The sequence below is a fragment of the Apteryx mantelli genome, chromosome 8, assembly GCF_036417845.1.
Source record: "Apteryx mantelli isolate bAptMan1 chromosome 8, bAptMan1.hap1, whole genome shotgun sequence".
Taxonomy (NCBI): domain Eukaryota; kingdom Metazoa; phylum Chordata; class Aves; order Apterygiformes; family Apterygidae; genus Apteryx; species Apteryx mantelli.
This window is the reverse complement of record NC_089985.1, coordinates 25,949,677-25,975,961: the sequence shown is the minus strand read 5'-3', so window position 1 is coordinate 25,975,961 and position 26,285 is coordinate 25,949,677. Positions and strand designations below refer to the sequence as shown.

Genomic DNA, 26,285 nt, shown 5'->3' with positions numbered 1-26,285 from the left:
CAATGTATTTAAATATAAAAACGTTTGCTAATCTTAAAATCGCTGACAAAATGTCAGATACCTAATGGCCATTTTTAAATGACAGGAAAATAAATAATCCAGTAATATTACATTTAAAAAGATTTGGTCCCATTATATTATTCTTTGAATTCCAAGAAAATTTTATGAAAGTCTGTTGGCATATTTACACACACTAAAGCAAATCAAGAACTTACTTCATCCTCCTAAATCTATTACTATGACTACTGTGACCTACTAATGTGATCTATCCCTTAGATATTTAAAAACAATAGGCTACAAAAGAAAATTCTCTTTTAGCATAGAACTCAGTCATCCAAGGAAATAACTCTCATTTGTGCCAGCTGATTTTGAGACAGGAAAGCGCTCCAAAATTACTAACCTCGTCCAGCATTCTGGGAAAGCAACTGCATTGGATCAGTTAAAGCAAAATAAGTGTTCACCACCATAAAGCAATGGCATTTAATAGAGAAGAACCTCTGATACTTGCTTAGCAGATTTTCTTCCAGTGGCCCACAAGAATTAAGTGGCAAACAGGCCAGTGTTCTCACATGTACTAGCCAACGTCACCACAGAGAGCAAGAAGCCCTTTGATGTTGCAACTGTTTTCATATTTTTTGCTTTCCGACTAATTGAAGCATGAGCTGCACCAGTACCACCGATACAAACACCAATGCTACAACTGAATCTGTATGCTAACACTGCTGAAGGGTTTTATCTCAGCAAAACTACAGGATATAGTCTGGTGTTGGTAGGTACTCCAGCTCCTTGAAGGATATGGTTCACTGACTGCAGTGGACTTTCCAAGCTTTTAAGACCAACAGGGTCAAATTTTCCAAGTACCTAAACATTCAATCAGTGCGTACTGGTATTTTCAAAGCTCAAAGAGCATTTCATAGCAACTTATTCTGAAACAGTGTTTCACATGTCACTCCAAATATACTAACAGCCAAAGAAAAGAATGAACATGTAAAAAAGACCTAACGTCGATATTTAAGATAGCACTACTTTTTAATTCCATTAAACTAAAGAAGTCTGGTCAAAGATAGGCAGCTATCTAAACTGGCTTCATGCACAATGTTACTGAATGCAGTAAAACAGATCTTCCAGTTGTATGGTTTAACTTCATTATGGTTTACTTAATTGTCTTTTAGGTAAAAATACTTACTGTAAAACAATTCTGTTGCAGTTATTCTTATTTTAAAAATAGGATCATCTTATATGATAAAAATGAGTTAGTAACTATTCCATCAAATATTTGTAGTTATGAAAAACTCTATTCTATCCATTAATTTAATTACAACAAATATCAAGAGTGTGTTCTTGGAATTTTTTTTTTTTTAAATACAAAGCGTAATAAGGCAATTCTCAGGAAAATGAGAAGGTGTACTTTTCAAACCAGATTGTATAATTTGGCAATTGCATCTTTCCTTTCTTTAGTGGAAAAAGCAATACTCTTACCATATGAAGTCACTTTGAAGGCATCCCAAATAAAGGACTGAAGACAGTAAGGACATTAATTTATTCTGAAGAAAAGACTGCTCTATAAAAGAATGTAGACTGCAAAAATCATCCAAGAGGCAGCAGTTAAACCTTTCTTGGAATAGTTTCAGTTGAGGAGAGAATGGACACCAACTGAATATTGCATAACAGGTGATAGAGGAAAGCACCACCAAATGGAAAACTATTATAACAACCCATCCAAATGCAGATTCTTTCCAAACCAAGGTTTTAAAGAAGAAAGTTGTGCAACACTTATGTTTTTAAAATCTCCTTCATAAGAGTCCTAATAAAGCAAAGGACAGTTAAATGAGAAGACTGTCAAGCAGTTAACAGTTGTGTCATATAATATTAGGTGATGGGTGGAGTTGACATTAGGAGAGATTATGGGTTAGGTTACTCCATCGTGGTCACTCCAAATAATTGTGGAGTGCTATCAATTCATTCTGCAAGCAATCCTGACATGTCAGTTTTAGACAAGACAGGAGGCAGATCAGGATAAGGAACAAGGAAATAGAAATAAGAGCTTATTACAGATGAGAAAGTTTTCTCTAAGAACCATCACCACTGATTATTAAAGGCAACGAGCATGAAGAAGGCAAGCACCATATTGTTTAGCAGCTATCCATTGTATTTACGCAATATCCATCGTATCTACGCAATAGATATAATGGATTTATCCAGCTGCTTTTTTAAAGTTCTGCAGAACTCCCATAAAGAAGCAGAAATGTGTATTAGATGGCTAATCTATATTTCTGGAGAAGGAAAAAAAACCCACACAAAAAGAAATTTAAAGCATTCTGCAAAGGCCCTTCAAACTAAAATGATGTTTGCTGTGAAACATAGAAAACAGCCTAAACTAAACCACAAACTCATGGTTTATAAACATTTGCAGGAAATACCAAAATCCTTCTGTAAAATGGTTATCTTGAAACTAGAAGCCTAACATTTTATAACCCATAATAATCCTGCTTAGATGTTCTCAGAAACAGCACTGCACTGCCTCATTAATACGTAATTGTAACTATGAAAAGTATTTTTCTCAAAAGGTTCTGCTAAGCCTAAAAACAACATCTGATTCAACAACTTAAATCTTTAAAGTCTTCCTAGTATCTAGTACTGGTGGAGAAGTAATTTTTGCGATGGGCACAGCGGAAGCTCTGGATAGCAGAACATTAACGTAGCCTTGCAGGTATTGGTGGGCTATACCAATCCTACTCCTCCAATCTGCCCACAAAGCGACAACAGAGGATTTTGCCATACTGCAGGAACAGTAAACCTAAAACCTGGCAGAACGAGGTGGCACAGGGTGCGCGCGTACAATGGCGCTCAGGACTACCCACAGCAGGCAGTTCATAGCTCCCTGCAGAGGTGCCGGGACGAAGGGACTGCGGTGCGGCAGAGGCCAGTGTTCAGCTACTGGTCCCACAGAGCATTACTGAGAAGCGAGTCAGCCTGCTTCAACAGCAAATATTTCCACGGCAATTCCAGGTACCGATTTTTAGAACGGGACAGCAAAAGCCTCAAATTACTTTAACTGGGAGGGGCCAAAAAGCAAAGAAATCAAAATGCGTTTTCTCTTACCTGACTGTAATGAAACTACAGTAAAAACTTAAACTCCCTCACAGAGCCTTTATCACGACAACCATGCTAGCACCTTACACTGACAGAGTCTGCTGGCACAGAGACAGCTTCCATTGACAGAAGATGCTTTTCTGCTGACATAGTGGTACAATCATCTCAAACAAACTGAGCTCCTGCCTTTGCGCAGTGGAGTTTTCTTCCAGTGTGCTGCTTCCTTGACCTATCTGCATTGCCACAGCTGGGCCTGCTCCACTGATTTCTGGGAACAGGTTCAGGTAATTTTCAAGTGAGGAGTCACATTTTTCAAAGAAAACACTTCTCTATTTTAAACTTTCTACAGTTCTTTTTAAGCTTCACATTCACTAAGTGAGATAAATACTAATTACCATAACTTGGATATCGAGGGCATACGGCATCAAGCTTGAGCTTAAGGATACTTATTTTAAGTGTAGAAGAACTTCTGAGGTTCTTCTAAAAAGTTTCATAAAAAATAATGCTCTCAACAAATCTGTGAACTAAGGAAGCATTATATCCATTTCAGAAAATGAAAATGGTTAAGCAACAAAAGAAACTGATGAGCACAAGAGATTGTCCACTTGGACATCAAGTTGGCCGCTTTCCCAAGCCTCGTATGCAATTTACTACACTAGTTAAAAGATAAAAAGTTGAACTTTACCTACTCTTATGGAAGCTGTTTTTCCTTTTTTTTAAATTTAAAATGTAAGAAACCAGGCATCTATTTGAAAACAACATTCTCCAAATATTTTGTTCCCCTAACATTTTAAGCAGTCATTAATACTTGTATAACTAAAAAAGACTCCAAAAGGTAAAAGCTAAAATACCAGCAAAAAAAAGCCATGCATAAATATCACTATACTTAAAAAATACCAATGAATATCAATGAATATTCAATAACATTGTATGAATATGGCTTTTCCAATCAGGTACTGCAAGGAGGTGTACAGCAATAACATCTTGAACCAATTTTCAGTTTTTGCTGCGTTAGCCTGAGTATAAAGAAGGGGACAGTGAAAATTGTTAATCTCCAAGAACCTGTCCCGAATACAATAATGACACGTGAGCAGAAGAGCCCACTAAAAATACACTCAAATGGGAAATTGTTTCTGCTCTCCTTTCACCAACCTGAGCTCTAGAAGGGCTTCTTTACTTGGGTGCAACATTATATACAACCTGGTTCCAGGCAGTGGCATGGTTAAAGCGCCTGTGCTGAACAGTCCCCTCCATGGAGCACTGGGAAATACAGCAGGGAGAGAGCTGAGAAAGCTTCACCTGCCTCGGTGCTTCTGCACCGAACTTTCCAGGGTGGCTAACAAGATCAGCATTTTTCAATTACCTGCAATGTCCTGTCCTTCCAAACATAACAGACAGTCATGCAGACATCATACTATATAGATTTTGTTCCCAAACATTAGATCTGGTGGAGAGAATGAGCATGTGGGGAGAGAAACAGCCCCACTAAGAACACAGAATTTGGCCATTTTGAAATAAATGGAAATCGGTCCAGACATTTTACTCAAAAACAAAAGGTTTACAGCTGACAATTCTCTGAAGGCAAATTTTATACCCATATTTCAAATGACTGCAAAAAGAAAAAAAAAGTCAAAACCATGAAGAGTTTATACATAGGTCTTGAATTTTGAAGCATATTACACACATTTTTTCAAAGCAGTTACTATGAAATGAAATCTGACACAAATAGGAAGTCCATTTACAACAGGAATTCTTTTAACATTTCTATTATATTTCCTTAGAAATAATATCCCATGCTTCAGGGAAGCAGATTTTTTACATTTGTTACATTTGAAGAAAAGAATGTACTCTAAGAATCCTAACTAGGAATCCCTGGTCAACCACAATAAGCTATGATATTAAGGCTAGTACATACCCTTTTCGGTAACAATGACAACAGGGTGGAGTGTTCAAAATGGTATTTATAACATCAAAAATTGTTTTTTTTAAGAGTTTAATTTTGAAGTTTAAGATTATTATTTCTTATGGAAACAAAGCTGTTCTTCAGAAGTCAGAATTCTGGAAACTTGAAAGCCTGCATCCAGAGTGATGAACTAGTACCACTGAGAAAAAGGTATTATTTTTAGATGCAGTGATTGGGTGTTGGTAAGCAAGTAATTTTTGCTGCAGCATTTTAAAAAGATAGCTCTCCTCAGCTGTCACTTCAGCTCTCTTGGGGAGGTTAATCATCTCCACAGAGGAGCTTGCAGAAGGGAACGGATACCTATGTTTCTGCTGGTCAGTACAATCATTCAGTGTTTAACACAAACCCATCTTCACTGCAACCACTGACACATTTGCACGGACTCTTGCTGAAGCAGCTCAGGTACAGGCACGCACACCGTTCCGGCAGTGCGGCTGTGAGCGCTGTTAACTGCTGAAGCTGTTCAGGCATGAGCCAGCTGAATTTACTGCTCAGAGTAATCGCACAGAAATTTCAATGTTGACATATTAAAAGACAAAGAAATAACCTTTTTAGCTGATTTTAAAAAAAAATGGTTACGCATTACTCAGTGAATTTTAATCCAAGAGATCATGCAATTTTTACTTGCTATATTAAAGACAAGGAAGTATATTCAAAAATTTTAAAAATTATTTTTAGCTAATAATCACACAAGCTAAAGATAAATTTTACCTGATGGAGTTTTGTCTTCTGTTTTCTATTTTCATTAAAATTTGTACATCTGACTGAGGAGACATTGTATAGATTTTTAATCTGAAAAAAAAAAAAAAAAAAAAAGCAACAGACCTTAAGAAACAGTTGTGTACTTCAGACTTTTTCTTCTTATTATCAGCAAGAGATGGATACTTTTTGCATGTCAAGAATCAAAAGAGTATATTTGTTCATAAAGACAATCATTTGCCACATGCTAAAGATCTGCTATAAATTAGGGCTGTGATTGCTAACATGCTTTTCTACTTCTTCCAAAGAAAGGGTTCACTGCCACCACTGTGGTTAATTCTGGTTACACTTTTTTTAGAATTTCAGTTGCTTTATTTGACCTTTATGCCAGGAATCAATTTCTTAAACTTCTCCTGCTTTAAATTTGGTGCCTGTACAAAGGGTTCGTTAGTGAATGTTAGGATGGTTTTCATCCCAGGAATTAAGGATATACCACTGTCTGGGAACTCAACTCTACATACTTAAATTGCAGCAAGTTTAACTGATCTGTTCAGAACCATTCTGTTCTTTTACTAGTGAATTAGATGAATGAGGCAAAAAAAAAAAAAAAGTTATTCAAATACATACCTTTGACAAACTACAGGATCTGACTCCACTGGATCAATATAGGGCTTAAGGATATCAGTGAGTGTTTTATCCTCTGGCACCCTTTCACCAAAGATAAAAATCAAATACATAAGACATGGTTCATCATGTACACAAAAAGTTATTATCTGAGTCATATGGAAGAAGCTATATATTTGCATGCTACAGTGGCACAATGAAGTAGTTTATGGGAGGATTTTAAGCGTGTATCAATACAGCACAGGTACTTGACAGCTCTGCCTCAATTTCAACACTGGGACTTCATTAGCATCCATGGGGAGTAAACAGATGCATATCTCCATTTCTAACCCTGCAGCAGAAACATGCTGTTCCTACAGCCCTAACAGCAGACAGGGCACACTTCTCAGGCTATGAAATAATCTCATACTTCAGGCTAGGAAAACTTATGATGAAGGAAAAAATAGAGAAAATTTTGTTAATAGAAGTTTATTTTTTGTCCTCGGTAAAATGGGCTTGTTGGCTTTCCTGCAAAGGGAACAGTGCAACCATTGCGTCCTATATGAAGGCCAGCTTCAGTGTGATGGCAAGGAGAGAAGGGAAATCTTGTTGATTTGTCTGCTCCATGAGAACAGAGTATGTCAGGTGTATAGGATATGACCATCATGTATATACAAGCTGCTCTATTTACATAAGACTAGCAATCAAACATTTTGTAAAGTTACTCAATTTGAAAATAAAATTTGTTCTAGCTTTCAAATAGAAAAGGACTATAGACCTTCAAATAATTTATTTAAACTTAAATGCTTCTTTAATAAAGACAGAAATATTTGAATTTACCTTGTATGAAAGAAATAGTTGAGAACACATCAAAATATTTTGTAGTTTAATTCTAGCAGACTAATTTAAACTTTATAAAATTCTGTTTTTCAAGCTCTGTACCTTTTTAATGTGTATTCAGCATGACAGTGAGGAAATACGAGTTTCAAATGCCAGTAAAACTTTTGTTCCCTGAAAAGAAAAAGAAATGCACACTCTTAATGCTGCAGTAATGTTAGCTGGTAACTATTACTTGTGTTTTTTTCCATGATACAGCTTGGTAGCCTTTGACATAGATGGAAAAATACTATATATAGTGTCAGATTTTGATTGGCATTTTTGGAGTAAAGGGGGCAGGTGGAGGACCTGTGAGAAGCACCTTGAAAGAGGCAGCAGCTCCCAGCTTCTACTGAGTTTGGTGTCCTCAGAAGGCAAAAAATCTCTTCCTTACAAATGTAGTCAAGATATGACTTGATAAGATAATCAACTGATCAACAACATGTCACCTTTTAAGAAGCAGCATCTCCTAGCTGAGTTGCTGTGTGCATAGTTGCCCTTTAATTTGAGGAAAGGAAAATGCTTTTTGGCATACCACCTGGACAGGTTGCCAACCGATAGCAACGATAATAGCCAGAGGTCCCAGCCAAGGCCAGGCTCCACACAAAATAAGAGACTAGTCTTTTTGGGCAGTGATCATCCAAATAGGAAAGGAGTGTGTGTGGGCAAGGAGCTACATTTTGGCATAACAGGGACAATAGAAGTTAGAGACATTCAATGTTTTACAGAAAGATCACACAGAAAGCTTGTGGTAGAGAAAAAAATTGATCTCATGTACCCCTCTCCAGTTCACTGGTTGTATGACCATCTTCTCCTTCCAGCTAGCATAATTAATACCTCAGAATAAAAACTACTAAAATGTGGTTTATTAGTGCAATACCATGTTAAGAAAGGCTGTATTGCCTAGGGGATACTTTTCTAGATCAGAAAACTTCTGCCTGGCTTTGTCACTTGTCTGCAGAAAAGCTGCTGAAGTCACTGCTGACTGACTTAAGACAAACTACTTTTCTCCTCATTGCTTCACTTTCCCCCAATCTGTAAGTGAATATAACAATCTCTTTCTAAAGGAAATCTCCTAAGAAAAAGCACAGTCTAACAGGTATGTGCATGGCAATCTGCTCTGGTTCAGAATTTTCCAGTCATGACCGATAGTGAAGATTAAGGGAAAGGCAGAAGGAACTAATACCATTTAGAAAGCAGAGGCTAGACATCTGTCTGAAGTGTGGGAACTTACTATGGTACTATTTTTTACTACTTAAGACCTATGAATCATTATCTCCAAGATAATCAGCACCAGTTTTGCAAACTTCTTGGTACTATGATTGAAAATAAAATGCTGTTGTTCCAACACGCTGTTTAATTTGCTTATCAGGCAGATGAAACATTATCCAGCAGGAACTAGTCGGCTACAGAGAAAAGTGTACGTGCATCCAGTAGCATGTACTACAAAACAGTAGACAACAAATTGGTTGCTAAGTTCAATTAACTATGATACTACTTTTTAAATGCAAACACTTTACAAAGTGCACTTACCAAATAAACAATCATTCCCTTATCTAATCATTCCTAGGAGAAAACTGAGCTTTAGAGCTGAATTATACTTCCTATAGTATAAGTAAAATTGGTAAGTGCTAGTGTTTTCCAAAGGATGGGCAAGCAAGAACACTATCTAGTAATCTGAAAAAGGAATAAATGAAGGCTAAGGTCCACAAAGCAACATGGGACTCAGTGGAGATGTGCAGTATGCCTTGTAATTCTTCACATCTACCTGCTCAAGCTTGCTAAAGCTGAGAATGAGGGAGCCTTCCTTAAATGAGCAGATCAGGTTTGAAAGAGGGAAGAAGATGTTGCGATCAGAGCTGGAGGATAACACAGAAGTGGTTAATTAAACGGCATATGTAACTAGAAACTGACACAGTATCTTGCCTCGTGGATTACATGCTGTTTGGCATGTCGCTATAGCACAGTCTCTAGCTCCCGAATTGAAGAATGTTTTGAAATAATTCAAAAGCTGTGAGTTTCTTGGACATATGGGGCTTTTTGAAAGACAAGTCAAACACGGTTTTGCAGTTCTTTACCTTGTCAATTAAAAGAGGCATCAACTTTGCTCTACACATAGTGCAAACTGAAGTATCAAGAGGATTGTGGGTCCAGTTCAACTGACTATTAACAAGTTTGTGATTCCTTTCTCAGACATATATTAACATGGTACTGTATTAATTTAAAGCACTTTCCCAAGGTTTTAGAAAAGTTGGTAATCTTAAAACTTAGAATCGTGAACAACGCAATTTGCTGCAGGAAGCACTAAGGATGGGCACACTTACTAAAATACGCATTTATAGGACTGCTCAAATGAGGCTTTTGTTTTATGTTATCAACTAAAATAAGGCTTTCTAGCATTTTTTTCATTTAACTCACCACCTTCCATAATTTGTTCAAACAGAATATGTTCTTCTGTTTTAAGTGACCAACTCTTATTGTGATAAGGACTTTCTTTATCCTAAATTATTTCAGTCAAGATAGCCAAAGCAAGGGGAGTACCTCTGCTCCCAAGCGTAAATAGACAAACTGTGACACAGATCAGAGAAACGCCTATGTGCCCTAAATACATGCCCATGGCTGTCTCTGCAATGGGCATTTAAAAAAGAAATGTTCCACAATTGTACTTGCTGTTTTAGAGTACTCCTTATCTATCTGTAGAAACTGTAGTCTCATAACAGAGTCTGATCTCACATGCAACAGCAGGTCCCTGTTGGCTCATTGAGGCAGAGTCAGTACATCACTGCAGCTGTATAATCAGCTTAGAGGGATCTTTTTAGACTTTCACTCTCCCTCCCCCTTCCAGGCACAACTTAGCCTAGGGATTAGTGCTCAGAAAAGGCTACAAATCAGGGAAGTCTGAACACGGAAATTAAAAACGTAATTTCTTGTCAAAAAGTTACACTTTGGAAAAACAGAAGTGTTGATTTTTCAGCATGCTAATATGTAAACTGGGTTTATTTACTTCACCTCTCTTCAAAGTATTCTTGTCTGGAAGTAAATAGCAGAGAGAAAGAACTTAGAGTAAGAACTGTGTAGAAGAAAGCAAGGAAGAAAGAAACTTAGAACTGGTATAGTCTCATACACTTCACTGTAAAATAAAATCTTGAAAAACAGCAATACTTCTATATAGTGAGTTTCCCTAAGTAAAACAGATTTGTAACAATCTGCTGGATGCCCATTAATATAGTGAAGCATTCCTCACCATCAGTGATTTCTGCACGATTAGAGAACTTGATGTCAACTGTAGATGTTAACAAAGTTGCTTCACAAAAAGTTCAGATTAAAATTAGATATCCTGGCTTCAGATTTCACTGACTTCATTTTCCATTATGGCTCACTAGGGTAGTATTTCCTTCAAATATAATTGACATGTACTATGTTCATTTTCTACATAAAAAGGCTTAATTGAGTAAGTCATCCGAAATTGAGCAACAGCTAAGTGCTTAGAGTGTTCCACGCCGTTAAGCTGCCATGGAATGCCACTCCATGGTTTTCTTGAATACCAAGGCACTGACTATAAAACTACCAAACAGCATAGATCTGGATGAGGCACAGCACATCCTTGATGCCATTAAAAGCAGTATCATAGCCCATCCTTGCACTGCTTGGCTTCACATCCTATTTTGGCTACTTCAGAAGCATGGAAGCCAATCAGAGGGAGAAAAAAAAGCTGAGGACCTCTCCTCCCACGTGAGATGTGGCTACAAATTATGTTCTAAACTGACGGACTGTTTTGCAATCACTGTTCTTCTAAAGCAAATTATCTCTCTCCCCTTCATTTCTCCTAAAATTTCCCCCCAAAATTATTTTCTATAATCAAATTCATTTTTCCTCTCCAGTCTCTTCGCAGAGCTACATACAGGTAATTTTTTTAATTTTTGACAGCAACAACTGAAAGTAGTTCTGATGCTACAAAGGTAGCAGGAATATATACAGTGGCTGTTAACTTCTGCTAATTCTCTGAAGAACTGCAAAGATTCTCACTGTCTTTTACAGTTAATGCAATACCTAGGAAGATGCTCCACGTACTGTGGGTGTAGGCAGTACAGCTGCTAAGAAGTAAAGAAGAGACCTACAAAGGATTTAGGGACCTGAAGATGCAGGTAAATGCCTTGGGGAATTTTTAGAAGGGTCCAATGCCTGCATATTTCTCAAAACATTTATGAAATATCACATAAAGCTTAACTTTCTGATCTAGGTTTCCTTTGAACAGTCAGAATTTTGCCTAGAATTTTGCCTGCAGAAGGCCTTACATTTCTAGGTATATTTTTTTTTAATAAAGAAATTGACTCAAAGTTCTAAATTTATTGCATCATAAGATACCAACTACAATTCTAGCTCTGAAGAAATACTTAGTGTCAGCCTGTGAAAGACAGTAATTCACTGAGCATTTTGTTTCTATTCAGCAACTAACACTCTAAGATGTTTAAAAAAGAGTACATGGTATTACCTTACATCAAAGCACAAATACTGTAGTGTTTCTTACATTATTTTGAATTGATAACGGAAGAAAAGGAAATAGAGAAGTTTAATGAAGGACCATTATCCTCTAACTTTGATAATACCCAGTACTCTTACCTGGTATACTGAAGTTTAATTGAAATACAGGGCATTCAGTATCTACTCCTTTGGATAATATTGCCTTTCTTAACTTTCTTAAGCAATGAAGATTCAGCCCAAATAATGACTAGATTCTCTTGTGAAAACAAAAAAAGCCCTATTAATATAAGAGAACATGCAATAGTTTGATTTCATAAAAAAAAAGCCCATGTTCAAAATGCCAAATCAACTTTGCAGCTTCTAACAGCAGCTCACAAAAGAGAATGCCTCCATTTAGCTGAAGCTTCACTGAACTAATTCCTAACTGAAATTTGATGTATAAACAGTAAAACCAAATTATTTCTACTGAAAGTTGAAGCGTTTCCTAGTTACAGTAAACAGCAAGACAATCCATGAAGAAACTGAAGTGCACTTCCTTTGTGACACATATGGTCTTCTATCAAGGGGCCTCACAGCAGCAGGAGATCTTACTAACCATATGTGTTGCAATAATTAAACATACTGGGGCTGAACTGAGAGTCCTGCATAAATCAAAGGGACACTGTCAAGGCTGAGTTACCCAAACTGTAGTTATCGTAAAAGAATGAAACTCCTGCCCTGTTTAGATTCTGCAAGTTTCTGCAGTTTCACTATGAGAGTAAAACATTTCAGTTGTTAAAAAAAAGGTTTCAGCTACAGAACTCAGTAAGTGCTCATGTTCAAAGGTGGATGTTCTGAAAAGCTAAATTTACTGAAATGCACAAGGATCCTGCTCTCCTAGATTTAAGTTTAATAGGTCTAACAGTGTAATGTTAGCCCAAAATACAGCTCAGATAACTCCTGGGTAAATTCTAAATATCAGCAACACTTCAAACAATTATTTTAATTATTTTAATCTACTTGGGGATAATGAGTTGTTGTTTTGGGGTTTTCAAGTGTACCTCAAAGTAACTTCCATAACACTAATGATCATGTATATGATGCTACTCCTAAGTCTCCATACTATATTTTGTTTTCAGTACTGTATTAAAGCAAAGAACAGAGAAAAAGGGAATGAGTCCCTCTTCTCCCACACATATAATCTGATCAAATATTCTCAAACTGCAGGCATGCCCACCACTAGGGAGGAGAGCTGTATCCTCTTAGTGGGCACGAGGGGTAAGAAAAGGATTTTGGTGCTGTGAGTAGAGAGGATATGTAGCTGGGGGAGACCGCTATGGGTAAGCAGCAGGGCTGGTCTGAGCAGTGCAGCACCGACAGCAGAGCTGAGGGAGCTGCTCTGCCCAGTTCTCGCCTTTCATCACAGCGACTCCCTCCTGCCAGGGAGCTAGGAGCCCCAGCGCCGCACGCTCCCTCTGCTCTTCTGTTTGCTCTGCTGTCTGGAGCTCCCCAACTGCTGCCCCAACCCTTGCCCCAACCTGCCACCTGGCGGCACTGCCCATCCCCTTCCCAAAGGCTCCCCATGCCAGCAGCCCATCCCAAGTCCATGGCAGCATGCTTCCAGAAGGGGAACTATCACCTGTATCGTGAAATGGGGGCACCACAGACAAAGTTGGTCGAAGCAACGCATCAAAAAATTTGCGAATATGCGCCCTAAACATCACCTCTATATCTGATGTCTCATAGGTAAGAGCTCACTATAAACTGGACTCAGACTCCATTTTCTATTGGCCCCCCCATTAGCTAGATTTTCAAGATTATAGATTAGTCTAAACCATACGTTACCTAGCATTGGCACGTATGCTTTCACAACACTGCATTTAGCAAACAAACTAACCAAAACCAGGAGATGAAGAGTCTGGTTAATTCATCCGAACAACCACTGATCTGTCCTCCAGAGCTGGCAGAGGCAGGGGATGACACAAGAATACATCTTGTACTTCCTAGTCTTGTATTACTCTCATTCCTGCCTTGTACAGCCTAACGGCTTGGCTCACATGGAAAGCGTGAAGAGGACATCAGAAAAGACTGTTCCCAGCTTTCTGTGCACATAGGTAGAGCAGCTTCCCATCTCCAACCTCAGGAGCAACCCCTCCACAACTCCTCACTGGCAAACAGCATGAGAAGGGGCTCAGATGTACAGAAGGGTAGACACACCAGAACCTGGGCACTGCAAAGTGCTAAGCTTGTATCAAACAACTATTTGTACAGCTTAACTTTTTGCTGAGTATTACACTCAAAGGGGTAATGGGTGTCATGAAGGCCTATGGGATAAGTGCTGAATGGCTGATAGCCTGTGGTTTGATCAAACCTGAGGTTTGATTCCTCAGGCATCCACATAACAAAAGAAGGCAAAACTTAACATGCCAACTTAAAGAAGGTGCTTAGTTTTTATCTAAATCAGTGAATTCAAACAGTTCATTGCTGCATGAGTAACAGTATTAGCACAAGAGAGAAAACAGGACGGCAACAGCCTGTACTCAGTTTAAGATGCTAAGTCTGGCGGCTTAAGCTTTGCGGTGAGCTGGTTCAGAGTTGATCCAGCTGAAAAGTGTCACTGGGAAAAAAAAAAAAAAAGCAAACTTCCTGCTATATTCAGGTTATATTTCCCTTTTAAAAAAGGAACAAAGGCATATTGTAGCAAGGATTGTTTCTTCTACCTGTCTGTCTTAAGCAAATGCTTGGCTTAAACCTGAAAACAGGAAGGCGCAGGGCATTCAATGGTTACTGCATATCCTTTATCAGCCAAATCACATAAAAATGCTACTCTGAATGTGCAAAGGGGCTCTTTAATCCATTTTCAAGCGATGAGCTTGCAACTGTCCTGAGAGCCAAACTCTTCCTTGAATAATCAGCTCAAAACTGCTCACCCTAAGGCAGAAGAACTTTGATAATGTTTAGCAACAGAAACTACTTGACAGATTGTCACAAAATAACTGATCCCAGCAATGGCAGAATCTATCAACATTAAGGAAAGGGACAGAATGTGTTTGGTTGGGGGAACTGTCTCAAGAACCTGTTGTTTAAAGGTGTCATAACTTCTTCTTTTGATCTGTATGAGACATATCAAACCTCAATGCAATCTAAGGAAGTATGGGGATTTTGGAAGCTTAAGAAACAACCTTTTGGCAGGACAAAATTCTAACATTATCACTGACAAAGCTTCTTCTGTACCTTAAAGGAGGTACAATATGAAATTTCAGCTTTTTAGCCCCAATATGACTTATTCCACTATAGGTTGGATAGAGTACTGCAATAATTCAGGACAGGCTTTTTCTTTTTTTCTTTCTAGACAAAAGCACATTTTACAGTGTATGTTTTACTCTACTTTTAAGCATCTATTTTTTGTAGTAACCACAGCACATATTCCATAGCCTTGAACCACATTTGCAGGAAACAGATGGTTACTTTCCTGTCCTCTTAAGAATGGAAAACATGATCGAGTCCTTTATGATGGGATCTGAAAGTCCCTTTCAGGCTAACACTTTCAAGAAAGGACTGTTATTATTGAGAAAAAAGTAAGGTATTTTCCCAGGCAGTAAAATACTTCCTTGACTATTTGCCAATAAGCCACCTTCCCTGCCCCATCCTCTTAGATTTTAAATCTGCTTCTGTTAGAAAAAACAACAACATGTGAATGTGTAATCAGCTCAAAGATTAATTCATTCCCAACACAAGCTCTGTTTCACTATGTACTCGGAAAAGATTTTCTAGAGAACAAAACCTGAAAAACATGCTATGTGAAGGCAAATTTCTGTCAGCACAGGATTGTACTATGCCCAGAATCTTACCAAGACAGACCAAAAACTGTCTCTTCGTCTGTTCTGTTCTTCCACCCTCCTCAGCCGCTGATTCCAGAGTGCCTGGGCTCTTTACACTTGCTCTGGCTCTTTGAGACTACTCTCTTACCCTGTATTCCTAGGGATGTTTGTGTTGTGCCAGGCATCCATGACATTTAGGAGATTCTCCAGGAAAGTTAAACTCAGCTCTAAGCTTGAGATACTTTAGCAGCACAAGCCTAGTACAAGATATCTATAGAGAGCAGAGCATGTAGCCAAGAAAAAAAGTCAGCATGGAGGCAGACAGCCTCTGCTTACTTGGCTAGCATCTGCAAGGTTTGGGGCTATCCTCAGGTCTTCCCTGAGGAAACAGGAGAGCCTCACTGATGCATAAATTTGGGGCAGGGGGAGGAGAAAACATCCCAGATTTCCTTTCCTTCCATGAGCTTTTCCATGTTTTTTCTCTGGCAGTTAGAACTGGTAAAGTATGAACTTTAAAAAGTTACGTTTCTAAACCTCTTTTATGCCTTATGTTCTGCCAAGAACAAGATATCTGCAAAAATGAGAAATCATGCTTTCTCTCAAAACAGAAGAAATGATATAAGAGCACATATTCCACAGTTCTTCATCTGGCTTGTTAATTTGTCGGAGAGAGACACCTGGTGGCTAGTCACTAAAGCACACTCAGATTTCCTCTTCTAAACATTGCTTTTAGATCATGATCCGTCAGTAACAGAGAATGTCCTGGAGCAGAACTCACCATCAACACTAAGGACATGAAGAAAATAACAGGAGGAGCCAGCAGGGATACCTGACACAGCTGCTCACTGTCTGAAGGCATTCAGATCTGCCCCAGTACAATCACAGAGCTGAACTCTGGACCTCTTCCCTGTCCTAATGAAGTACTCTAAATATATTTCCCCACAGTGAAAACACTTTAAAATATGGTTTCTGAGTATCAGAGAAAATTCACAGAAGTGGGTAAAGGAAAGAACACCTGAAATCATCTTAGCTTTTTTTCCTGAATTCATGCCTGTCTGTCTGCACTTGTCTCTCCAGGCAGTGCCATATGAAGTGCTCAGATACTCTTAGCACGCTTCAACCCTTAGCACAGCTTGCAACAGAAATAACTGTACTTGGAAGCAGCTGTTTCAAGTATAACAGACTTAAGGACAGCCTTTTTCCTCCTTCAGAGAGAGATTTTCAGCAACCATTCCCCACCTATCTCCTATCACAAACCTTTAAAGAAATGTTCTTTTCTTCCAGAAACAAAACCATAAAAAAGCCCTTTCAGAATGTCAGTTAGGAGAAGATGAAAAACAAAACAGCATTGACCCCTTCCTGTTGCTACTGAACGGTGGTGTTTTTCAAAAATAAAGCACGAATTGTATAAGCTGTCAAGTTGAGCCCAAAGAGCCTAAAAAATGAAAACCTGCAACAGGAAATATTAAGTTTAAATAGCTCTTTAAAAAAGTTTGTGGAACTTACAGATTTTTGAAAGCATACCAATATGAATTCAGACCCTCATCCTTACGTGTTCAGTGAAAACAAAATATTGCTGATTATAACTAACCAAAGACTTACTTCTTATTGAAGATGGTTGAATTTTCTCTTCTTTTTGTAAATCCAATGGGCAGAGTTTTCAGGTTGATATTATGCCTCCGAGCTCTATTTCTCAAGTAATTTATCTAACAAAAAATAAAAACATTTTTTGAACGTGAATAACATAATCAAAAGCTGAAAATTAAACAAAAAAGTAATTCTGAAGGGAATTTTGGGAAAAGTATAGAAAAGGCCACATTTAATGCAGTACTTTCTTTTACTTTTTCTTTTTTTTTAAACGATGAATGAAAAAGTTAGCAGAGGAAACTACCTGAAACATTTTCAAGTGAAGTTTTTCCAAGGTTAAAAACCAGCATGCCTATGAGCTCTTTTCAGTAGAAGTACTTAAGCATACTGTGAAAGCCACGCACAGCCATTGTGGCCGTAACACTACCCGTGGAGCTGTTTTGGGGCTACAACCCAGCTAGTGAAGGGACGTACAAGAACCATTTCATCCACTCTGACAAAATCTGATTTGAAGGTAGCACTAAGGATATCATTCTATAAACGTGCCTACTACCAAATCCTAAAAACTGTTACTCTGTGTAGCATCTCACCATCTTCAATGCATTTATTCTCATGACAACCCTGTGATCACGTACACACAGACAGAGAGTGTGACTTCAGCCTAAGCAGAAAGTTGGAGCCTTCTGAATCTACTTTGCAATAAAACACCAGCATGAATTCTCTCCAGCTGAGCAGTTTAATGCTACTTTCACATGCTTTCAGAGAGCTGGAAAACAACATGGCTCTGATACCTTTTCATGACATATCAATGAATCAAAGTATGTTAGAGTGGATTTTTTTTTCTCTCCTTCCTGATCTTGGTCCTCCCAATTTTGTCATAGGACTTTCAGGAAATGCCATATATTTTGTGATCTCATTAATGCTTTAAACAATTGGAAGAGTTTCAATCAAAATCTCTTCCTATCCACAGCGGGCTGGGTTTTACTTCCTTGTCCCATTATGAATGAATGGTTTACTCATTACAGAGCTCTAGCGGCCTTTATTTGGTACATGTTGAAACATATTTTTAGGCAACTATAAAACCCATTGCTTACATGGGAATACTGTACTTAAAAACTCAAAAGACATCGTGAAGGTGGAAGGAAACACTCAGGCTTTCTTAACACACAGCTATTGTCAAACAGCAAGAACGGCCATATCCATTATTGTAAGAGCATATTTATTCTTCTAAGCAATTGGACGCAGCCATCAATACTACTCTTACGTAAAACTACAGACTTTCGATTTCTGGCTCTAAACGTCAGAGCCATTCCTACCTTCACAGGAGAGGTATCAACTCTGAAGTCTGGATTAGGACTGCCTTGGTGGGAATTCAAAGATACTCAACCTTATTTCCAACTGACCAAGTTCCTAATTTAAAACTTACAAATTTATTTGTTGTTGGCCTATGCACAGAAAGATCTCGAGCAGCAGCATCAGCTGTCCTTCCTACATCTTCCAGGAAACGATAATCTGAAGATAAAAGAAAAATAGGAAAAAATGTAGTGCTAACCTACTAAAAAGGTGAATTTAAAAAAGCACAAGAAATAGTCTTACCACTTAGAAGGTTCAAGTCAGTAAATTCATTTACAGAGACAAATGCTGTTTTATCCCTGATTCCATTACAGCTCAGTGCAAGCTTATGCTTCTTTACACACAACAGACTGAAATGACACACAAAAAAGATCATCCATTAACAAACCAGGTTCAGCACAAGAGCGAAGGGGGGGGGGGAGAAGAACAGTTTAATTCAGATAATAGATACCTGCATGAATATTTCATGCATCGTGGACACCTGTACTTAGCTTCCTCTTCACTACAGGTTTCACATCTGAAAGAAGGAAAAAATACCTCTTAATAAAGTGGCATCTTTATGCCCAACTGGCTTGGGAAGGCTTCTGCTCAACAGCCAGGTGCTATACGATCATTCATAGATTTCAGAAAAAGTTATTTGAAGTGTGAAAGCAGAAAGAGGAAACACAAATACTTTGCATTAGGCCAGGTGGCACAGTAACATACCAGCTATGGGGGATACCTCCCAAGACACGCAGGGGTCTTGCCCATATTACAACACAGCACAGAGATGCTTGAGAGAAAGAAAAACATGCTAACCGCAGAACTGGAAGCAGAGCAAGGCTGCATCAGCTTATGCTTTAGGGCCTGGTCTACCAGCGCTTTTCTGCGTTGGCATCCTTCACAATGTGCATCTCACATGCAGGCTGGTCATTCTCCACCTGCCTGTAACTGGAGGCATTTATGCCCCCAATTCACACCTGAACCCAAACACTGAATCCCCTTATTGCAATGAAACAGAAAAGCCAAGACGATATAAATCAGCAAAGTTTCCTCCAGCTGTTAGCAATGCAAAGGTTGCAGTTAGGGAACCTCCTAGTCACAATGTTCAAGTTTTTATATACGTGGGCTAAAATATTTCCTGATTAAAAAGATTTCATCTACAAATATAACCTGCTTTTAAGTTAGTTTACTATAATTGATATATTTCTATTTTTTAAAAAAGTATTCTTCATATTTTAATGGAAGAATGTATCATTTTTCATTTATTTAAATTCCCAAATAAACCTTCAACCCACTTCGATAAAATTTTCGAGAATGGCACAAAAACATCACTTGCAACGCTCAAAGGAAAAAAGCCGGGCTGAAACCGGCGTTTCGCCCGTCCCCGCCGGCGCGGCGCGGCGCGGCGCTGCCGGCCCGGCAAGCGGCGGCTCTCCGGAGCCGCAACGCGCCGGGTGCCGCCGAGCCGGGAAGAGCCGGCGCGGGGCCCCGTGCCGGGACTGGAGGGAACCTGCGCACGGGGCGCAGACACCGGCCCCGAACACGGGAGCGCTGGGAGCCCAGGGACGGCGCGGCAGGAGGCCGCAGCGCTGAACTCCCCGGGTCCGTTGCCGGCAGGGCCGCGAGGCCCCGGCGCAGGCCCCGGCCCAGCCCCGGGCCCAGGCCCCGCGGCTCCCCGCCTCAGGCCCCGCGGCTCCCCGCCCCAGGCCCCGGTCCCGGCCCAGCCCCAGGCCCCGCGGCGCCGCGTACGGAGAAGCCGCCACCGGAGCGCGGCCCGGCCCGCAGCTGCCCGGGCCGGTGAGGAGAGCCCGGCCGCCGCGGGGCGAGCAGGAGGCCGAGGCCGCCGCGGCCCTACCTGCGCAGGGCCATCTTCCGCTTGCCGCGCGGCTCCGCGCCGCCGCCCGGGCCCTCCATGGCGGCGCGGCGGGGCACTGCGGCGCCTCCCTCCCGCGAGGCCCGACGGGGCCGGGCGGCGGCGGCGGCGCCCCCTGGCGGCCGGGCCCGGGCTGGCGGCGGCCCGAGGCGGCGGCGCGGCGAGGGGCGAGGCCGGCGCCCGCAGTGCGGCGCGGCGCGGCGCCCGCGACGGAGGGCAGCGGGGGTGCTCCGCAGAGCCCGGCAGCAGAGCTCACGCGGCAGAGTCGCGCTGCCCTCCGCTGGCACGCTTCGAAGCAGAAATTCTGAATAAAGTTAAAAACTCCTTTTAACTTAAAAAAAAAAAAGGAATAAAAGGATTTCGACAAAGTGTCTTTTAATCTCGACCAGGGCTTACTTTAAAATGGAGCTAACAAGGCGGTCGACCACCTCAGTGACCATCCAGAACTAACGGCTGAATGAGGGTGTGCGCTAACCCTGCGGAACGACGTCGCGCCCGCCCTCCTGGGGACGCCTTGGGCAGCTCGGCTAAAGCCGGCTGGGCACCAGAAGCTCTGCCCAGCGCACACCGCGCCGCGCACCGCGCAGCCCGCAGCGCGGACGTTCCCGGCTGCGGGAGTCCGGCCGCCGCCGCCGCCGCCCCGCTGCCCGCGCCAGGGCACGAGCTGCCCGCGCTCGCGGCGCCGCCTTCGCGCTGGGGCCTCGACCGCGCGAACGCCCTAACTGCTTCCGGGCAGCCGTGGAGTACGCCAAGCTGTTCGCTTTTTAAATGTATTAGTTCTGAGACACGCTAAAATAAACCGTAAATATAAGCTATAAATCTTGTATTTTCAAAAAACAGTGCAATGATACTAATAAAGATACACACAGAGCAGAACATTTCCTAAAAGATGACATTCTTACTAAAATAAATATATCACAACATCAGCTCCAAAACCAAACCAGGAGCATATGTGAAGTGATACTCTCAGAGAATAATGGTCTTGAAAATGCAAAAATTACAGTAAGAAATTTTCTATAACCATTGCCATTCTATAATCTTGCTTTCTCTTTAGTTTTATCAAATTTTCTCACAGAGAACAAAACTAATGCTCAAGGTAAGAGGTAAAATAGGATGCACGTGCACGTTGCTTTGTAAAAGTAAATACTGTCACTGTTGCAATATTCCATGGCACCAAGAATGTGCTTTGCCCTTGGCGCAGGAAGAACTGACACCTAAAAAGGAGCCCTCTAGAGGGTTTTCGTGGTGGCTGAGACTGAACTATACAATATGAAACAGAATAATAAAAGACAAATATTCAGTTTTAAAGCTCTTTTATTATAATTTGGTAAATGTGGCTTCCTGTGGATCAAGGTGGTAAAAGACGTTGCTTGAACAGCTCCCTGCTCCCCAGTATGGTTTGGCATCATCTTGTTATATACAACTGAGCAGACTTTGGATTGAAAATAGATAGAGGCATATCATTATAAAGAGTGCTTTTCCTAATGATAATTTTTTTTTAAAGGCATTGTAGGCCCAATTCAAGAAAACCAAAATTGTCTAATAATATTGCAAAAAAAGGAATTTCTAAGTTGATGAAATGACCATAATTTAGCAGCCATTCAAAAGACATGCTGTAGTAAAATTTTGAACAAGTTACAAAATATATACACAATGTATCATCTTAAGATGCCTTTGGCATTCAAAAAACTTAACCATAATACAGAAGCTAAAACTCAAAACTACTGTAGGTAGCTCTTCTACAACATTTTTTACAATGGCTAAAAAGCTAGCTGTTCTGACTATATGCACCATATACAATGTTCTGTCGCATATAGCACTTCCACAGCAGTACACAAAAATATTTTAAACAAGAAATCCACATAAATAATGTTTTAGTTGTAATGAAGTATGTGACCAACAATTTATAATAAGTACCTTTACGACAGAAACGTATCTCGATGAAACCAGTACTTACAGTCTGAAAGACAAAAAGGGACTCAAATAATCTCTGCTAAGGCCACAAGCACCTTGTGTTATGAAGAGCACCAAGGCAACACGGACAGGAAACACATAAGAGGTAGTGTACCATCTGTTAAGATGTGTGTGTCCACCCAGGACTATAATACAACTTTGTGTTTAAGAAAAGAAGACATATTGTACTGTGGCATAATTCACTTTTCAAACATAAGCTATTGCACATTTAGGAGCATTAGCCAGTATTGCTCCTCAGTATTGTATGTCTCCAGCTTTCCTCGGGATGCTGCCTGCAGTGCTGTTAAATAGATTACTAGAACACTAGAGGTCCTGAAGAATTCCATGTTCAGATATACAATTCTCAGTTCCAGGAAATTATACAAGAAAGCACCGACCAATATTAAAAAAAATTAAATATTTTATCAAAGTTGTTGTAGTCTTTTTTTCTTTTCTTTTTTATTTTTAAATGCCATTTCTCCTTAGGAGGAAGTCTTTTTCTTCCTGAGGTTCTTTAACCAACTCTGTTTGAAATAATTCTTCAACTTCATAATGGTAATTGTGTCTGTAATGGATTGTTACCCCTGCATTCAATCTATGCAACAACTCCGTGGTGATGTAAAAAAACAGAACAGAAACCTTAAAGGAAGCACACTAAGCCACTTTCTATGAAGTGCTGTTGTCCTGGTTTGAGATGAGAAAGCGTGTGAACCTGAACAACCGGAAGCTGATTAGTGTCCTGAGTGTGAAAAAAGAACTGCGTCTTATGCCAGCTGCCGTCTTGAATCTGCAACACACACAAGCAGAATATTAAATTGGTATCAAAGATGAACTTCAAAACACAAACAGAAACTGGGCTTAAGGAGTCAGAAGAGGAGCGTACAGAAACATTTCTTCCCCACCAGTTCGTAAAGGAACTGTGCAGTTTAACAAATGCCGTTTCTCCCGTGTGATAATGCAGGCACTCTGCCAAAACGGCAGCTTCTCAGCGCGCTCCAGAGCAGGGCTGGAGCGCGTGCGGACGCCGGGCAAGGCGGCCCAGGGAGCGAGGTTTGCCGCTTTGCAAGCACTGCTGGGTTCAAATAGCCTCTTAGATGGCTTGTGAAATTCACCTCTGAATTTAACAAGAGGGCTACGGTCGTGAACTCTGTAAGCACGTGAATGGCTTCAGCAGGCCCTTGAAAAATAGTCATGGGGAACGAGAGCTCTATTTTTGCCATGAACTTTGTATTGATTATTCTAAGCCTTTAAAAAACTCAGTAAAAAATTGTTACCTTATTAAAAATTATAAAATAACATTATAATACTGTCTGAGGCTGGGAGTGTCTTGATGTTCACAGTAACCCCTTTCTTACCCAACCATCAAATACAGTGGAGACCACTGAAAAGTGAAATCCCTGCAGGGAGGGATGTGTGAGATTCTGCAGGAAATCTGTGCAGTACATAACTTCCTGCAGAAAGAGAGAAAGACCTCACAGAATCTCACAGAAAAAATGGCATTTTTCAAAAGCCATCACTGTATGTCTTATTTTTTCCTCAGGGACAAAAACAGCCCCAAATAAAGGTGGGGAAGTGGGGAGAAGGGGCTTCAGGAGCCATACCTTAGCTGCATGACACAGGTGGAGCATCTCCTTAGTGTGTAGTAATAAGGGATGGAAGCATAACAGCTTCCAAGTGCCTCAGTAAATCCATTTCCTATTTTAAGATTAAAAATCTCACCTGACACCTTTGTACCGATATGACATCAGACTATACTCTCTCACACCTTCTGTCACTGTAAATGACAACAGAGCTTCAAAATACTGTAACTGTAAGGTGTTCAGCTGCTATTTTTGGCAGTGTTTTACTAAAATGTCATATCTTGATTATGATAGTAATCTAATACCCATTAGAAAGATGATTAGCTCTTCCAATTTTTACTAAATCTAAAATATGACTTAATATTTTAATTAACCAGACTCATTTTCCAATCATCATTCTTTTATTAAATAACCAAACAATTGACTTATAGTCAATGAATTTTATGATATTGAGTTGTCAAAAACCTGACTTCCAGCCTGTCTAAACCTAAGACTTTGTACTGGATAACCTCAGCAGAACTCCTACAGAAGACTGAATTTTCATTCTGAGAGAAACTGTTCCTAAAGTTTCCTGGAGGACCTCCTTAGACCTGCTCTAAGCTCTCTCCAGTACCTTCGTAGCACCTGGAACTGCATGCAACCCCATGCTAACAGCAAGTACAGATACTCTGCATTACTGTAATTGCTTTTGCATTTGGATAGATGTTGAATTCAACATCAAAGGGTTGGCATACAGAGGCATATGCAGAACAACATTAGTAGTAAGCTTCAAGGCAAGAAAATCTAAATGACCATTACAATACTAGCAAAAATTATATATTCTCAAAGTTTATTTATTTGCAGAATGTTAATAATGTCTAAGCATTGGACATTATGGGTTTAATGTGGGTTCATTATGGGTTTAATAATGCTAAAAAGTATTTACCATGCATTCGTCCATAAGCACCTTTGGTTCAAGTAGCGTATTTGCTTTAAACATTTGACCATTCCATCCCTTGAAGCTAACAGATGTTTTCTGGCCACCTGCCTCATTTAATCCCCACGTTGGTGTGTTCAGACAGTGAATTGTGATGCTGTGGGTTGCTTCTGAGCTCAGTAAATGAAGGAAGTTCATCTGCACTTTTCCAACGCCAAACTCCAGCTAAGTTCCAAAAGAAAGGCATCATTACGCTTACAGTTGGACTATGCTGACTGGCCACAGCAACATGAAGTGACATGCAGATATATGTGCGGGATTTAGGCATGGGAGCATGTATATGCATTTATACATTGGGATCAATGCCAAAGACCATGATTTGTTTCTTTCAGGGGAGCTGTTAGGTTCTATAGTAAAGAATACTACAAACATAGAAACTTTCACAGGACATTTTCAAGACTTAAATATAAACATTTTCTAATGCTCACAAACTTGCTGGAACACAGCTGGGCAGATACCGTTACTTTGTAAATAGGGAAACTGAAATAAATGATTGTTATTCAAACAAAGATGATTTCAGCAGCAGCGTTGTATCTGCATGCCCAACATGGTGAGTCCTGTTCTTAGACTGCTCTGTGGTTCTGCCTGTCAATACCTAGATCCCATTAATAACCTGGAATTTTATAAACATACTTTAGACAGCAAATATAGTTCTTCCAGTTACTCATAAGAAGAATTTCTGCAAGACCAGATCATACTCAAGGATCTTTCAAATTTAAGAATGTGTGTGGGAGCTTTACATTATTACTGTTGCTCTTCAATATATGTATATATGTAAAACTCCACAAAAATAAAGTCTCTATTCCCAAGGGTTTCAGGAATACATGTAAAGAGTGGCATGGAATTAGTGATATAAAGGAAAGCTACTGATAAATACCTTGTTAGGTGGAGAACGCTAAGTGTTGAAAATGATTTTGTTACTTCCCTTTGCAACCTCAGCATTTCTATACTCAGCTGCCTCCAGCAAGGAGTTACTAATGTAGCTTAGAAGCATTTCTGGCTTTTTTTATATATCTTGTACAGAAAATTATAAAGCAAAGCAAAAGAAGAGCTCCAGCAGCATGGAAGGTAAGTGAACAAAGTCAATGTTCAAAGTCAAAGTCAAAACTAATATATGTTGTCTCCACTATTCTGTGATTTCCATAACAGAGTATATACCAACATGCCCTCCCACAGAGATACACATAAAAGAAACAAATAGAAATCCAGCATCTTATTATGAGTTAACTAAACAAGCATTCATTTGTTCAGTGTTTTGGCACAGATGCAGTCTGGTAAGAAGCAATGTTTACCTTTGTCACGGACACTGGTGATAAACATGTCTGACCACCTGCAGTAAAGTTGCAGAAAACTTCAATGGCATCAGAAGGACATCCAATATTTGGGTCAATCCAGTATTTTCCTATTAGTATATAATCCCAGATAGAGAATAAAACCAAAATATAGTTGTTACTAAATAATTTGC

At 39.9% G+C, this 26,285-nt stretch overlaps 2 protein-coding genes across 6 annotated transcripts in view; both read right to left on the bottom strand.

The window, feature by feature from the left end:
• The window catches only part of ZNHIT6 (zinc finger HIT-type containing 6), a 41,116-nt gene extending 20,722 nt beyond the window's left edge, over positions 1-20,394 (bottom strand). Inside the window, exons 1-8 of the mRNA XM_067300981.1 lie at positions 20,294-20,394; positions 18,908-18,973; positions 18,700-18,806; positions 18,530-18,615; positions 17,119-17,222; positions 7,301-7,369; positions 6,383-6,463; positions 5,768-5,848 (exon numbers count right to left, since the gene is read on the bottom strand). Of these exons, the coding sequence (XP_067157082.1) occupies positions 5,768-5,848; positions 6,383-6,463; positions 7,301-7,369; positions 17,119-17,222; positions 18,530-18,615; positions 18,700-18,806; positions 18,908-18,973; positions 20,294-20,352 (653 nt within the window). The 5' untranslated portion in view covers positions 20,353-20,394. The remainder of the gene's footprint in view (positions 1-5,767; positions 5,849-6,382; positions 6,464-7,300; positions 7,370-17,118; positions 17,223-18,529; positions 18,616-18,699; positions 18,807-18,907; positions 18,974-20,293) is intronic.
• A 1,213-nt stretch (positions 20,395-21,607) lies between these two features.
• COL24A1 (collagen type XXIV alpha 1 chain) overlaps positions 21,608-26,285 on the bottom strand; it is a 171,395-nt gene continuing 166,717 nt past the window's right edge. For 4 of the 5 annotated variants that reach the window (XM_067300976.1, XM_067300974.1, XM_067300977.1 and 1 more), the window contains 3 exons: positions 26,113-26,222; positions 24,770-24,985; positions 21,608-23,051 (listed from right to left, as the gene is read on the bottom strand). In XM_067300976.1, the coding sequence (XP_067157077.1) occupies positions 22,905-23,051; positions 24,770-24,985; positions 26,113-26,222 (473 nt within the window). In that variant the 3' untranslated portion in view covers positions 21,608-22,904. The remainder of the gene's footprint in view (positions 23,052-24,769; positions 24,986-26,112; positions 26,223-26,285) is intronic. The other variant, XR_010884897.1, reaches the window with a different exon arrangement.